The sequence below is a fragment of the Vollenhovia emeryi genome, unplaced genomic scaffold (assembly GCF_000949405.1).
Source record: "Vollenhovia emeryi isolate VEMERY1.0 unplaced genomic scaffold, V.emery_V1.0 DF939160.1, whole genome shotgun sequence".
NCBI lineage: Eukaryota > Metazoa > Arthropoda > Insecta > Hymenoptera > Formicidae > Vollenhovia > Vollenhovia emeryi.
Window position 1 is genome coordinate 1762090 of NW_011967206.1, and position 13943 is coordinate 1776032.

Sequence of the window (13943 nt, forward strand, 5' to 3'; positions counted from 1 at the left end):
GTGTGCGGTAAAATTTCAAAAACTTTCATAAAGGTCTTCAAAATGCCATGTTGTTTCACGATTATATGATTTTCGGGGTAAATTTTAAGAGAAAATTCTCCCCGTGTATTAGAAATCACTTGAGCCTTCGGCGTAGGTTTCCTCGCGTGCTGTTCAGTTCACAAAGTTCTTATGTTATTAAGTTAAAAACTATAGTGAAATAGAACATGTATGTTAATTGTGTGTATCACACCAATTATATTATGTATATGTATTGTATATACACATATACATGCAAAGACGCAACGTGTTCTATTTTAGCATGTAATTTTTAACTTTAAAGTTAAAGACTGCAAACTGAACAAGATCGCGCGGGGCAGCACGTGCCAAAGCCTCGTACGATTTACAGCTAATACTGTCCCTAAGTTCGAGCACCTGAAGTTTACGAGGTAAACTATGAGACGAGAGGAAAGAGGATCGCATTAGGGAAAATCGGCCGTAAGGGCTGTTTTAGATCTTGCTCGTCCGTCTTTAATCCCATTTCTCTCGTAAATGTATCGTGCTATCCTTCTCTGCAAGTTTCTAAAATTTTCTTTGAACTCCTACTGATATATGGATTTGATTTCTTTTGCGACATTTCATCAATGAAATTATTGATTAGATAGACGAGAATTGCAATGTTATTTGGTACCAATCCCGCATCTATCGTCCCGCGTATTGCCATTGCGTCTGTCAGTGCTTGATAATTCTCAGCGAGTCTGAATCATTATTGTGAGGTGAACGTTTTGCGAATCTAGCCATGTAAATCGCATGTAATCGAGACAGAACTGCGGCGAAACAGAAACTGTAGACACGAGTTAACACATCCGCATTAACTTCAACTATTTGCAGCAACTCGGCTAATGTATATTGTTGGCATGGTTTGTGCGGTGGAAAGTAATTAAAAAGTAATAAATTGGTATACATTTTTTTCCTATGTGTTGAACTTTGAAGAATTATTGTAACTATATTACATTATTTAATCTTGCATTTATATACATCTTTATTAACTGATTACGAATAAACGAGAAGAAGAAAAAAAAACCGTAGCAAGCCTTGCGTGAGAGATTTATTATTCTGCAATTATGTCTCGTCTACAATTGTGAAACAGGTTCCTTCCGTTTCCACTTCTCGGAATTGCATATAGATAAACGTTGACTAATGTGAGTGATGTCATTGCGGTGTGTAAGTACCACATCCGCCGGTAACACAACTTTGTCTCCGCAGTTTCCTTACGGACACGGCTACTCCAGCAACGCGGAACCTTCCAAGATATTGTCCAAAATGCTTCGAACACGTTTAGTGCGCTCTCGTGTGCCGATTCTAATTTTCGTTCTGGCGATTCTGCAGCGCAATCCGTCGGCGTACAACATTAATTCACTCGACGCCGAGGTATTCAGGGATCCTATGCGCGTGCCGGGCGAACGTGGAAGTTACTTCGGATTCTCGGTGGCTCTCTACGTAGGTGCGAATGAGTCCTTGTTACTCGTCGGAGCCCCACGCGCCAACTCCAGCGAACTGCCGTACGTGACGGAGCCGGGCACGGTCTTCAAGTGTGCGATGAATGGTGTATGCAAGGAGTGGGTGATGGATAAAACCGGAAACGGTCCGCGTCCCCGCGAGAGATTCGTCAACCAGATAAAGGACAATGCATGGATCGGTGCTACCATTGCCGTGCAGAACAAAACGGTGGCTAGAGTTATGGTGGGTTACAGCTTAAGCTGATGGCAGAAAACAATCCGTAAGCGCTTAAGACTGTCTTAAGTCGTAGACGTAAGGCAAGGCAGAGAAACACTTAAGTCGTATACAATAGCCTTTCACAAGTTGTCTACGACTTAAGACAGTCTTAAGCGTTTACGAATTGTTTTCTGCCATCAATCTTACCCTTTGCATCAGTCATCATTGATAGCACTTGAAATTTCTACTTTAGACCTACGAAGTTCACATTTGGTTTCTGTCATGAAAAGTATTTCGCGTGATTATTTCGGAATATCAAAAGAGGTTTCTTTCCTTCTTTCTGATTAAGTTTGTCAAGAGTCTGGACGAAGAGTAAGAGTTTTTATTTTCTAGAAATAAAGCTTCTTGTTGATCCAACTGGCAATATATTTAGTTAACTGCGTTATACATTTGGTACGACGTTTCGACCCAAGTATTAGGTCCTTATCAAGTAACTGAACTCGTGTATAGATGTTCACGGAGCATACATTATAGCAGACTCACAGGTCATTGAACAGTTCAACTCGGAACTTTATAACGTGCGAACATGCTCACTTAGTTAAAATCATTTTTCTGACAATTTCCTACGTCGACAATGACCTGTGAGTCTGCTATAATTTATGCTCTGTGAACATCTGTACACGAGTTCAGTTACCTGATACTTGGGTCGTACCAAACGTCGTACCAAATGTAACAGTTAACTAAATATATTGCCAGTTGGATCAACAAGAAGCTTTATTTCTATTTTATTCATCACTGGTGACTTTAAGTGTACTTCTCTACTGGTTTTTTATTTTCTGTTGCAAACATTCGGTACTCGATCAATCTAGAGTGCTAGAAGTAAAAATTATAAAACTCTTAAATTTTTACTTTCTGAAAATTCAAAACTACAAAAAAACAGTAATTCTTTACTTATTTTCCCGTCAGAGAAATTGGATTCCAATTATCTGTCATATCTGAACGAAAAAGAACGTTACAGGTTGAAACTGCATACTCGCTAAAGAAGTATAAATGCTTCTTCGCTGTTCAATAAGCGGCTCTATTGATAACAGGTTTGCGGGCCGCGATGGATAAATAATATCATAAATGACAACAAGCCGAACTGGTACATGAACGGCATTTGCTACACGACACTGGCCAGAAACGCCCATGCGTTCGAGAGACAAGCGGAGGATCACTTCTTACCACTTACAAACTCTGGAAGTCAAATCACGTCCAAGAACAACATAAACATATATAATTACGGGGTGGGACAAGCCGGTTTCTCTCTGCACATGAGCTCGCGGTATACCGTGAATATCGCAATGGGTAGCCCAGGCATATTCAACTGGAAAGGCGACGCGATATTGACTGTCGCCTCGATGGACGATCCGTTTTCGCGCACGGTAATCCCCTCGCTCGCTAGAGAGCCACGAGTTCATAGTTACAATTACCTCGGTAAAGATATATTTCCTACTGCCACTTTTCTTGCGAGATAAACGTAGCAATGGACGAACATACGTCGCGGTCACTGACTTCTAAGTCTAAGCAGAAGTCTAGTTTTCTTAATCATTTGATTATCAAAAGTTTTAAAGCGAGATAGAGAAAGCGTGTCAATTACCAAGAAAACACAAATTTTCCAACTGTGTACAAACTGTACAAAGCTGATAGATTGTAAAGTCGAATCTTTTATCTTTTTCTGACACACCTTGAATGTCCGACTATTGGTACATTTCCCGTATCCATCTCAGATCCGTATATACATATCCACGGCGGTTTTCAGGATACGCCATCACAGCGGGCACTTACTTCAACGAGCAAGACGTTTGGTATGCTTCCAGTGCGCCACAAGGCGCGAACATGTACGGAAAGGTCCTTGTATTCACCTTTCCTCCTAAAACCAATCAGCGCATGTTTATTAAAACGATATTGTACGGTCAGCATTACGGTGAGTACTTCGGTGCGGCATTAACGTCATGCGACGTCAACAATGACGGTAGGCAAGAGTTGATCGTCGGTGCGCCGCAATGGTCCAGAGACATGGACGAGGGTCACATCTACATCTTCACGGCGCGACACAATGTATGTATTATTTATGTGCGGATCTTGCGAGAATAATTTTGCACAAATTTACATTTGTCTCTTCGTAAGCGTAGATCTAAACTTTTAACGTTACATTCAATCCTTCAGTACTGTAAGCGATTCCTGGTGAAAATTTTTCACAATTTTTATGTAAATTTCAGAATTTTCAAGATTTTTTTCAATGATTTTTTATAATTTTTTCTTTACAAAACTTCAGATTTTTCATACAAATTGGAATACTTTTCCGAAGTACCGAGAAAACTTATATCTTTTCTAGAATTTTTCATATGTCTGAATTCCGAGATATTCTGAAATTTCTCATTCTATAATTTAAAACATTTATATCTCAGATATGCATATTCACATATGCATGTGAAAAATTCTAAGAGAAGAAGTGGACTTTCTCAGCATCTCTGAAAAGTGTACCAACTCGTATAAAAATTCTGCAAAACATTTTCACCAGGGATTGAAAACTGGAAGAACATATTCAGCCTTCTAAAAGTTGTCTTCTGTCTTCATGAAAAACCAGAGCAATTTCGAAGAGCTGCAGACGGTCGAGGGCGAGATCGTCGGAGGTAGATTCGGGTCTACGGTGATGTGTCTAGGTGACATCGACCACGACGGCTACGCCGACGTCGCCGTGGGCGCGCCCCACGAGGAGGAGAGCGGCGGTGCGGTGTACATATACAACGGGAACAGAGACGGCGTTTCGCGGAGGTACAGCCAGAGGCTGGTCGGCTCGCGATTCTCGCCGACGATGCGGGGCTTCGGTATCTCCATCTCGGAACCCCGAGACGTGAACCGCGACAATCATCCCGACGTCGCCGTGGGCGCCTATCTCTCCGGCGAGGTGGTCCTGCTGAGATCCGCGCCGGTCGTCACGGTCAACGTGACGCTGATGTACCCGCAAAAGATCAAATTGCTGAGAAACACAACGTCCTTCAAGATCGACGCCTGGATGTCGTACGGTGGCACATACGTACCTGACTATCTGCGTAAGCGGCCGTCTACAACGTTTTTATCTTATACACGCGAGTAATAATCTCTTCTTCGCCAGTGAAGAACGAAAATTAATATTCAACGCAACTGGCTATAATTTATTTCTTTGCTTCATTTCTTGTCTTGCGGCTTAGGAAGGCTTACATTTTGTAAAATTATCTTCTAAAGTAGCCAGAAACAGAATGCAGTTTTTATCTTAACGAAACTACCAATAATTTCATTACAAGGAACTTATTGCGAAAAGCATTACCGCAGACAGGTTGAGTTTCTTCTAATTAAATTAGAAGCCATTCTAATTAAATTAGAGCCATGTGTCGGATAATATGAATTTTCTAATTTTTATCTTACGTGTGTTAATTTGTAAATTGTTATAAATTTTTTTAAATCATGCCAGCCTCCGCGTGTCTAACGCCAAGTTCGTCTCGTCTGTCGTTTCAGGAGTTACCGCGGTCCTGAAGGTCGATCCGCTGCACGGCAGGGCCACGTATCGGGCGCAGAAAAGTGACGACGGATTGCAGACCTACAGATTACGTTACACGCTATTTAAAGCTACAATCACAAGTAATCTGCTCGAGATACATTTAATGGTGCGTACACTCTTACGCCTGCCGACATTGATGATCTCTTTAGCATGTTAAATTCTCTTTTAGGGGAATATTCAAAACGTGATAGACCCGCTCGAGATATCGGTGTCCATGCAGCTGGACGATGATCTTCACGCGAGAAACGAGAGCTCGCTGTGCGCATCTTGCGTCGTGATAAACAAGCTCCGCTCGAAGACCGAGGATTCCCTGAAGCTGCCGTTCGCCGTGGACTGCGGCGAGGACAACGTATGCGTGTCCGACCTCGGTGTAACGTTGTCCACTGACTCGACTCCGGGCAACAGGTACATCATCGGCTCTACGCCGATAATCGTTCTGCGCGTCGATACTTACAATCGCGGCGAACCGGCGTACCAGACCAGAGTGCGTATCTTCACCGAGGTCCTAACGTTAGCGAGCATCCCGCCCGAGTGCACGGAGGATCCTCGCGCGAGCGGCACACTGGATGTGATCTGCGACATCGGGAATCCTCTTAGAACGAATGTACGACGATCTTCTGCGTGCGTAGGTAGGTTCTGCTAATGAGTAATAGATGAATCAGCCCCTTGTTTTTTTTTTTTTCAGAAAACGTTAATGCTGCAACTGGACACGAGCATGGTGAGGTACGACGTTAGAGAGATAGAAGTGCAAGCGAATGTAACTACTCAGAGCGACGAGGCGAACTGGAACGACAATAATTATACTATCACTGTGTACTTCGACGTGGACATCGACATAGCGATCGCCGGGTTGGTACAACTCGTTGAGAATGTTAATTTGAGAAATTAATAAAATTCACAAGCGGCTTTCATGTGATAAACACAAATTCGAGGGAATACAGATTAAAGAGCCGTGACAGGATGTTAGTGTCTAAATAATTATTTTAAATTTATTGCGAAAAATATTACCTCAACCAGGGTGTGAACCTGGATCTCCCTCTCACTATTTTTCGTAATAAATTACAAATCAGAATTATTTAGACACTAACATCCTGTCACGGCTCTTTAGTCTGTGTTCCTTTCAAATTTGTATTGATTGATGAATTATATGTTGCGATTTGATCTTCGCTCGCTGCTTCCCTTAGGAAAGCACAGGAGAACTTGTACTCGTATCTACGCGAGAACGAGAAGAAATCGTTGAGCGATATCAGGTTTCAACACTTCTACGAGGTGCAGAAATTCGGTGTCAGTCCTATCGAGGAGGCAATGTTGACCGTGAAAATCCCGACGTATTTTCGCCGATCCAACGCCGAGGACGTAGCGATCGTCAATGTCAACGATATCATTGGCATAATGGACGGATATCAATTTTATTGCAGCGACTCGAATCAAACTGAAGTACTCTCCGTCGCGCTTAACAAGATCGCGTCCACAAATGATGTGATCGTGATGAACACGTCGAGCATCGCGAGCAATAACACACACGCGAAATTCAGTATAGAGGAAGACACGCCGATGCACGTGCCGTCTGAAAACAGAACGCTCTACATTAATTGCACAAGTGACGCGGTTGAATGCGTACAAATCACTTGTAGACTGGGCCCGTTCCTAAGTTCTCTGTCTGTTGCGAAATTTTTGGTGACAATGGATCTGCAACTGTCGAGTTTTCCTGGTAAATATAACATTGCCAAACAACCTACGTAAGAGAAAAATACATCTTGAATATTCTTTGATTGCAGCTGAAATGCTGAAGCACAAAGACATCATATTTTACGTGACTGAAGGTAGCGTTGTCATAACGCAACCCGACAAGATTGCTCAAAGAGAAGGTCATAAACCGGACGTCACTTTGGTCGCGACAACGTTTTTAGGATCGCCGATAGCTCAGCGAGTAGCGATATGGATAATAGCGCTGTCAGTTATATTAGGCGTCGCATTGCTGATATTATTAGTACTAGGTTTAATAAAGATCGGGTTCTTCAACAGAAAGAAGAGAGAGGAACTCGAGGCGTTGAAGGCTGAGACTGACGTATGTTTAGCATTCTCGCCACGTTTCGTAAAGAAAAATTCTCACTCTAATTCTTCGTGATTACTATGAATTACTTTATTAAACGGTAATTCGCGTTTCAGAAAAAGTATAATGTGGTACTGGACACAACATCTTCGACAGAGGCTCTTGATCACGACTGAATGATCGCGCACAAGTGAGATTTATAAAGTAAGACTTAATTAATTTTAATATATTTTTATTTACGATAAAATTTTGTCTTGGTAAATAATAAATAGGTTGTGCATTAGCATTAGCTCAAACATATAAAGCATGAACTATGTATATCTGTTAAGAGTCAGTTTTATATATATATGAAGTAATAATGTTTTTATACAAATATAATCTAAAAAAATATGTACTTTGTTGCTGTAAATTGGACCACAAAAGATTGAGTGAACAGTGTATGTGTATTTAATTTCTCTTAATTGCCATTTAAAATATGCAATCTTTAAAATTTCAAAAAAAGTCTTAAAACAAGTTTAATTTTATTTAATGCGAATTAATGAAACTCACGTACGATATTGTTCGCATTTGTATTTGATACATTTGTGAATCCAGTTCCAAATATTTGTTAAGCGATGTTGAGAAACGACCAAATGCATCGCATATTTCAATAAACAAGATTTAAAATAGTGGGTAAATTACACGTTCAAGCAACGCTTTCGCAGTTGTAGATTGATAAACTCTGGGCTATGGCTAACGTGATGTCATTGCGGTATTCACTTTACCACAAAAACTTCCTTGTAAAGTCATCACTTTACTTTACTTACAAATCATGTGATAAAGAACAAAGACACCAAATTTTACGTGATCGAAGATATCGTTAATATAATCTACGTTACTCAAATAGACGATAATAAATCGATAATATTATTTTAGCTACATTTCTGGGACGTCGATAGTTCAAATATCAGCGTGGTTAATAACATTTTCAGCATTTTTAGGAATTAGTTTGCTGATGTTAACACTGTGTTTAATAAAAGTCTATTTCTTTAATAAGAAAAGGATAGATCTAGAAGCGTTAAAAGCTGAAAGTGATTTATGTATAAAAATTGTTTAAATTTCGCAAATATAGTTTCTATTTGATCCGTCATAATTACAATATATTATCTTAGATAGAAGATCATAGTTGGATACACAAAAATAAAATTAAAAATGCAACTTAATATATTTTAACGTATTTTATACGTGTGATGTGTATATTTATTTTATGATATATAAATAATAAATACATATAATAATTATGCAACATTTGTAATTCAAATGTATATATATATATAAGGCATTTGTTATATATCTATATAAACAGTATAATCTTTGGCCTATTAGAAACCAGATAGTACCGGAATAATGGTCATTTTCTTGCAAAAAGAAAACGCCCATTAAGTGAAACTATTTTTCTAAACAATAAATCATTTTGTACCAAGTATTACATGCAATACACAATTATATGTATCTTTTTTTTATTTAATACAATAAGTGTATACTATGACGATTTCACACTTTATTTTATTTATATCTCCTGTGCTATTTCTATACATACCAGTTAATCCCGCAAATCCACTATCTGGGTTTTAATAAGTCGGATTAATGAGTTATACTGTATACATATATATATACAGTATAGTATATATGTATATATCTTTCTCTGACTAAGGCCATTCTTATAAAATAATAAAACTTTTATAAAAATATAATTATAATCTTAAAATGTATTAACTTTTCAGCTATACCTGTACAGCTGTCAATTTGACTATTTTATGGAAGGGATAGCTTAAAGAGCGGTGTGCGATTTGATTTTTACCTTGATTCCTATCTAAAATATGCCATCTTTAAAATCCTTAAAAGCCATTTTGGAACAACCTTATAATTAGTACTATTTAATACCATACGAGAAGAATTCATAACGAGATTCGTATATAATATTGAGTAGTATTCTTACGTTTGTATTTGATGTAGCTGCCAATACGACTGAAACCCGCTGGCGTCAAAAGACGAACATGTATATCGTACACCGTATTTTGATAAACGAGATTCGTGATGGTGCGTAGATTATGTTTTCAAACAACAAGAGAGCATAAGGTCGACACTATGAGTGTACTTGCAGACCGAGGTCTTCCGCATCGAAGCGTTTAATCGTCCAGCCCGAGTCCCTTCGAAATTTCGTCAGCGGTTAATTTATGCCCGCCGGAAGACGGTGGGGTTTCCGGGCGCGGGGTTGGCTTCGGCGCCGGCGGTGTTGGCGGAGGAGGTTGATAACTCGGAGGCGGTCCGGAATGATATTCGTCACGAGATTTCTGCGTAGAAAGAATTCAGTATCGCTTGAAAACGTCACCAAACTTTCTTTCGCATTTACTTAATTAAGTACATCGCTGAAATCGAAAATGTATTATCAGAATGAGTTATTTACATCTTTTTCACGTTTGCTTAGACCGTCCAGTGCCGAACTGAACAAGGCAGATCCTATTCCCGACAGCAGATCCGATCTGCCAGAACTTTGGCCGCCGTATCCACCACCGGATGGATAACTACCCGAAGGTTGGTATCCACCATATCCTCCTGAAGGTTGATACGCTGGTTGCTGATGGTTCCCACCACCGCCGAGAACGCCACCGAGAAGAGATCCTAGCGTTCCGCTTAGACCATCACCGCCTAATGGCTGATTTGGAGGATGAGCAGGTTGTTGAGATCCTCCACCACCTAGTACCATCAATTAAAGAAAAAAAACTTAAAATAGATGTAAATTGTGTTAAATCGCTTGATCTTAGATACAGTATCGAGAATGTATCTTAGATACAGGTAATTATCTATCTATAGTTATCTCATTTGAGAAATATTCCCGGCCTTGGCAATAATTCCAACGCGATGATGTCACTCGGCCAGTTACGCCAGCGCTTGATTACAAATTTTGCGATTTATAAGATTCCTGAATCACGTATCCATTTATCAGAATTACCGAAGAGTACCTCTCGTTTAAACATATTTAACATATTTTATCTACACGTGACTCGCGAAGAAATCCCAAGATACGCATTCCCGATCGAATTACATACATAACGTTTTTGAGATTCAAGTTATATAAATATACCGCACCCAATGCTCCAAAAATAGAACCCAATATATCGCCGCCACCCGATTGCGGCTGGGCGGGATAGCCTTGTTGTGCGTTGCCGTGCAAGGCGTTACTCGCCAGGCTGCTGGCTAGGGCCATCCCGAGAGATCCAGCTAAACCTCCGAAACCACCCTCGCTCTCCGTTTTCGACTTGGAAGCGTCCGATTTCTCATGATCCTTTTCGTCGCTCTCTTCCTTCTTTTTCTGTGAACAATAACACGCGTGCATTTTTCAAGCGACACGCAACATTGCAAATGTAACGAATATTCGAATATATCTTTACATTCATCGCGTGCATGGCTGCCGCTACGCCACCGGCTGCCACTAATCCACCTAATGCCAATCCAACTTTGTCCAGACAATCCCCAAAGACACCCTCTTCCTCTGCTTTCTCGCGATCAGGCTGGTGTCCGTAGGCTCTCGGTGGATTATAACCACCAGGACCGCCATAGGCATTGGGAGGAGGGCCGTAACCGCTCGGAGGGGAAGGTCCATAGCCACCCTGAGGTTGGATCGTTGGATACAAGCCACCCGGTGCTAATTTCATAAAAGAAAAGGTTCTCAATGTTTCATGTAATATTAATGAATGAATTCGTTCGTTCGTTTCAGCACACAGCCAAGAAGCGAGACTCAGTCTACATCGAGTACTCAACCACACTCATACTTCATATCTCACAACGCGCAATCTAATAGTCTAACAAGGTATAACATAATTACAGCTCGTCCTATCGCCTAATTTCTTCTTAATATCATAATATCTTGCACTTCATTTCTATTCCCTAATTACTCACATAATAAAGTCCCCTATTACGAGATAGGATTTCTAATATGAGAGGTTTTCAACACTCAAATTCAATCACAAATCTTTTTTTCGCAACGATTACACAATCTAACAATCAATTTTCCATCGAACAAATAGATTTCACTCCAAGGGCAGTAAAGTCACGGTGAAACCAACAGACGATTCTTATTAATTTAGCAGAAACTGCGTTATCTCACATTAAGAGCTTATCTCGTAATAGGGCACTTTCCTCCATTCATATTAACTGTACTTAGATAAAATATTATTTCCTACGTGGTGGTCCAAAGTCGGCAGTTTGTGCGTCAGCCGGCGCTGTGGCAGAGTTCGATCGATCGACCGGCACCTGTTCATACGCGATGGAGTGTATCTCGACGTCGCCATCGATAACCAGATGAGTAACTTTTATGAACGGCAATCGATGAGCGAATTCCGCAAAGTGCCTGCCGTTGATAGCGATCTTGTAGCAATGATAGTCGCACAGAATCATCATCTCAAATTCCTGGCCCGGCTGAATCCACAGCGGGCCGGCATTCTCCTCCATGCCCCAGGACATCGACTCTACGTGGTTTCTGGTGACGAAGCCCTCGGGGAAGCGCGGCGATACGTGAATGGCTATGTCGTCTCTCGGATTCAACGTCGGCCCGAGCTGATAATTGACAGCGAATCGCACGGCCTGAGGCAGCACCTTGCCTTGTATCTTCACCATCGTACCCGCCCTCAGGCCTCGTTCTATCCTTCCCACATACGGGACTTCCTGTTAGAAAGCGTAATTGTCAGAAGATCAGGGCGAACAATCGAAAAGTACATGGACATCCTTTTCTAAAAATAGAATAGAACGGAGGCTCGCGAATTTGACGTTGCTAAACGGAGTACAATTCTCTTGATAGCAGTTTCTAAGTGAGAAACTCGTACGCAATAGCCATTCCAAATGTGTGCATTCTGACAACGTAAAATGATATATATTTTCAATATAATCTATAATTATTACGACCAGAGTTAGGCTAATGGCAGAGAACAATCCGTATGCTCAAAACTGTCTCAAGCTGTAGACATAGGGCAAGGCAGAGAAAAACTCAAGTCGTATACGATAGACTTGCCTCGCGTAAGTAAGACTGTCCTAGGCCTGGTTGCCACCAAACGTCGCTTAACTTTAATCTTGGTCTAATTCGTGCGTGCCTCTTTCCAAATTAACAGTTGGAAAGAGGCAAAGAACGAATTGAGCTAGGCTTAAAGTTAAGCAACGTTGGTGAAAACGGTCCTTAGTCGTAGACAAGGCAAGGCAGAGAAAAACTTGAGTCGTATACAATAGACTTTCCCCGACTTGCCCTGTCGACAACTAAGGCCCGGTTTCACCTACGTTGCTTAACTTTAAGCCTAGCTCAATTCGTTCTTTGTCTCTTTCCAATTGTTAATTTGGAGAGAGGCACGCACGAATTAGACCAAGATTAAAGTTGAGCGACGTTTGGTGAAACCAGGCCCGGGACAGTCCTACTTACGACACTGACTTGCGTCCCACGACGGAATCACAAACGGTTTACGACAGTCTTTCTGCTCGAGCGCTTAAGCGTTTACGAATCGTTCTCTGCCGTCAGCCCTGCGCTAAGGATTTAACGATCGGTTAGCGAGTAACGGTACATGACAATCCGCGAGTCCTAAGACGCAAAAGCAAATTGGCAATGCGGTCACGTTGCGGATCAATGAAAATGACATTAAAGCGTGACTTACCGGATTAAGCACCGGGGAGTTGGCCATTCTCGCGACCTAGCTTCGATTCCGATGGAGGAGACGTTGAGACACGCCGCGCCCTGTAATGACACCGTTACAACGCGAGGACGGCCGGCGCGCGTTTCCCGTTTCACGAAGCGTTTCCAGCACGGACCTCAGCAGGTCTCAGCACTTCTATTTACAGCGCTGACGTTCCTCCAAAGCGCGCAGTACGCCGCGTGACACGCACTGTAGCGCGACACGGCTTGTGCGAGATGTACGGGCTCGCAGCGGTGACGACTGCGACCACTTTGACGCATCGCGATTACGTAACCTGTCGCTCATCTCTATTTACGCGACGTCACGTCCGTGAGCGCGCGAGATCCGAGTCGAGCCGCGTGATTGGACGCGAGACGTGCAGCTGCCAATCGCCGGCAACCGACTCCACCGGAAGAAACGGGAAGCACGTGGCGTCGCCGCCAATCGGCGCGCGTGCACCTGTTGATGACGTCACACGCGCGAACATTCGGCGCGAGCGTTTTTCGTCTTTCATTCCCGCGACTGTCACGCGACGGAAAGGTGTTTTTGATATAAATTTGCAGAATAGAGAAAACTCGAGACAAGCGTGCTCGCTTGTCATTAGAGACAGCACGCACTTGGTCTCTAATGATTGACGTGTCACGTGGCGAATGGATTTTTATAATTTTGACAATTCTTACCGTTTGACGCGATTGATTTGGTCTTATATGGCTTTTTACCAGATGCCATAATCGAGTAATGTGTCAATAACTTGAACTTGAGAAGAGCCAAAACGCACACATACAGTACATGTGGTATGTGTGTTGCTCACTATTAATTTTTATTAGACTTACAAATTTAGTTTCAGTGATGCCATATTGTTCTTTAATTTAGCCGGAATAGCAAGCTGCTTTCGATCTGTACACGTGAGCCATTTAATTTG

General features: G+C 41.7%; 2 protein-coding genes across 2 annotated transcripts; one reads left to right on the plus strand and one right to left on the minus strand.

Annotated features, from left to right (window-relative positions):
* The first annotated feature begins 40 nt into the window (after positions 1–40).
* LOC105564762 (integrin alpha pat-2-like) lies at positions 41–7766 on the plus strand. The gene is made up of 10 exons (XM_012017410.1): positions 41–1722; positions 2787–3171; positions 3497–3795; positions 4325–4790; positions 5233–5381; positions 5445–5879; positions 5961–6124; positions 6460–6986; positions 7054–7343; positions 7445–7766. Exons 1-10 carry the CDS (start codon positions 1189–1191, stop codon positions 7502–7504), a joined length of 3309 nt encoding a protein of 1102 aa, XP_011872800.1. The 5' UTR covers positions 41–1188; the 3' UTR covers positions 7505–7766.
* A 1413-nt stretch (positions 7767–9179) lies between these two features.
* LOC105564763 (basic salivary proline-rich protein 2-like) lies at positions 9180–13335 on the minus strand. Its single transcript, XM_012017411.1, has 6 exons — positions 13004–13335; positions 11552–12032; positions 10760–11013; positions 10458–10680; positions 9775–10064; positions 9180–9661 (listed from the first exon to the last, which is right to left on the minus strand). The coding sequence occupies exons 1-6, from the start codon at positions 13028–13030 to the stop codon at positions 9497–9499; spliced, it is 1440 nt and encodes a 479-aa protein (XP_011872801.1). The 5' UTR covers positions 13031–13335; the 3' UTR covers positions 9180–9496.
* Positions 13336–13943: the final 608 nt, after the last annotated feature.

Coding starts and splice junctions, on each gene's coding strand:
- LOC105564762 (XM_012017410.1), top strand. CDS start 1,189: ATGTCATTGCGGTGTGTAAGTACCACATCCGCCGGTAACACAACTTTG. Junction 1,723..2,786: donor AAACGGTGGCTAGAGTTATG/GTGGGTTACAGC, acceptor TATTGATAACAG/GTTTGCGGGCCGCGATGGAT. Junction 3,172..3,496: donor TCATAGTTACAATTACCTCG/GTAAAGATATAT, acceptor GGCGGTTTTCAG/GATACGCCATCACAGCGGGC.
- LOC105564763 (XM_012017411.1), bottom strand. CDS start 13,030: ATGGCCAACTCCCCGGTGCTTAATCCG. Junction 10,065..10,457: donor TTCTATTTTTGGAGCATTGG/GTGCGGTATATT, acceptor TGATGGTACTAG/GTGGTGGAGGATCTCAACAA. Junction 9,662..9,774: donor TAAGCAAACGTGAAAAAGAT/GTAAATAACTCA, acceptor CTTTCTACGCAG/AAATCTCGTGACGAATATCA.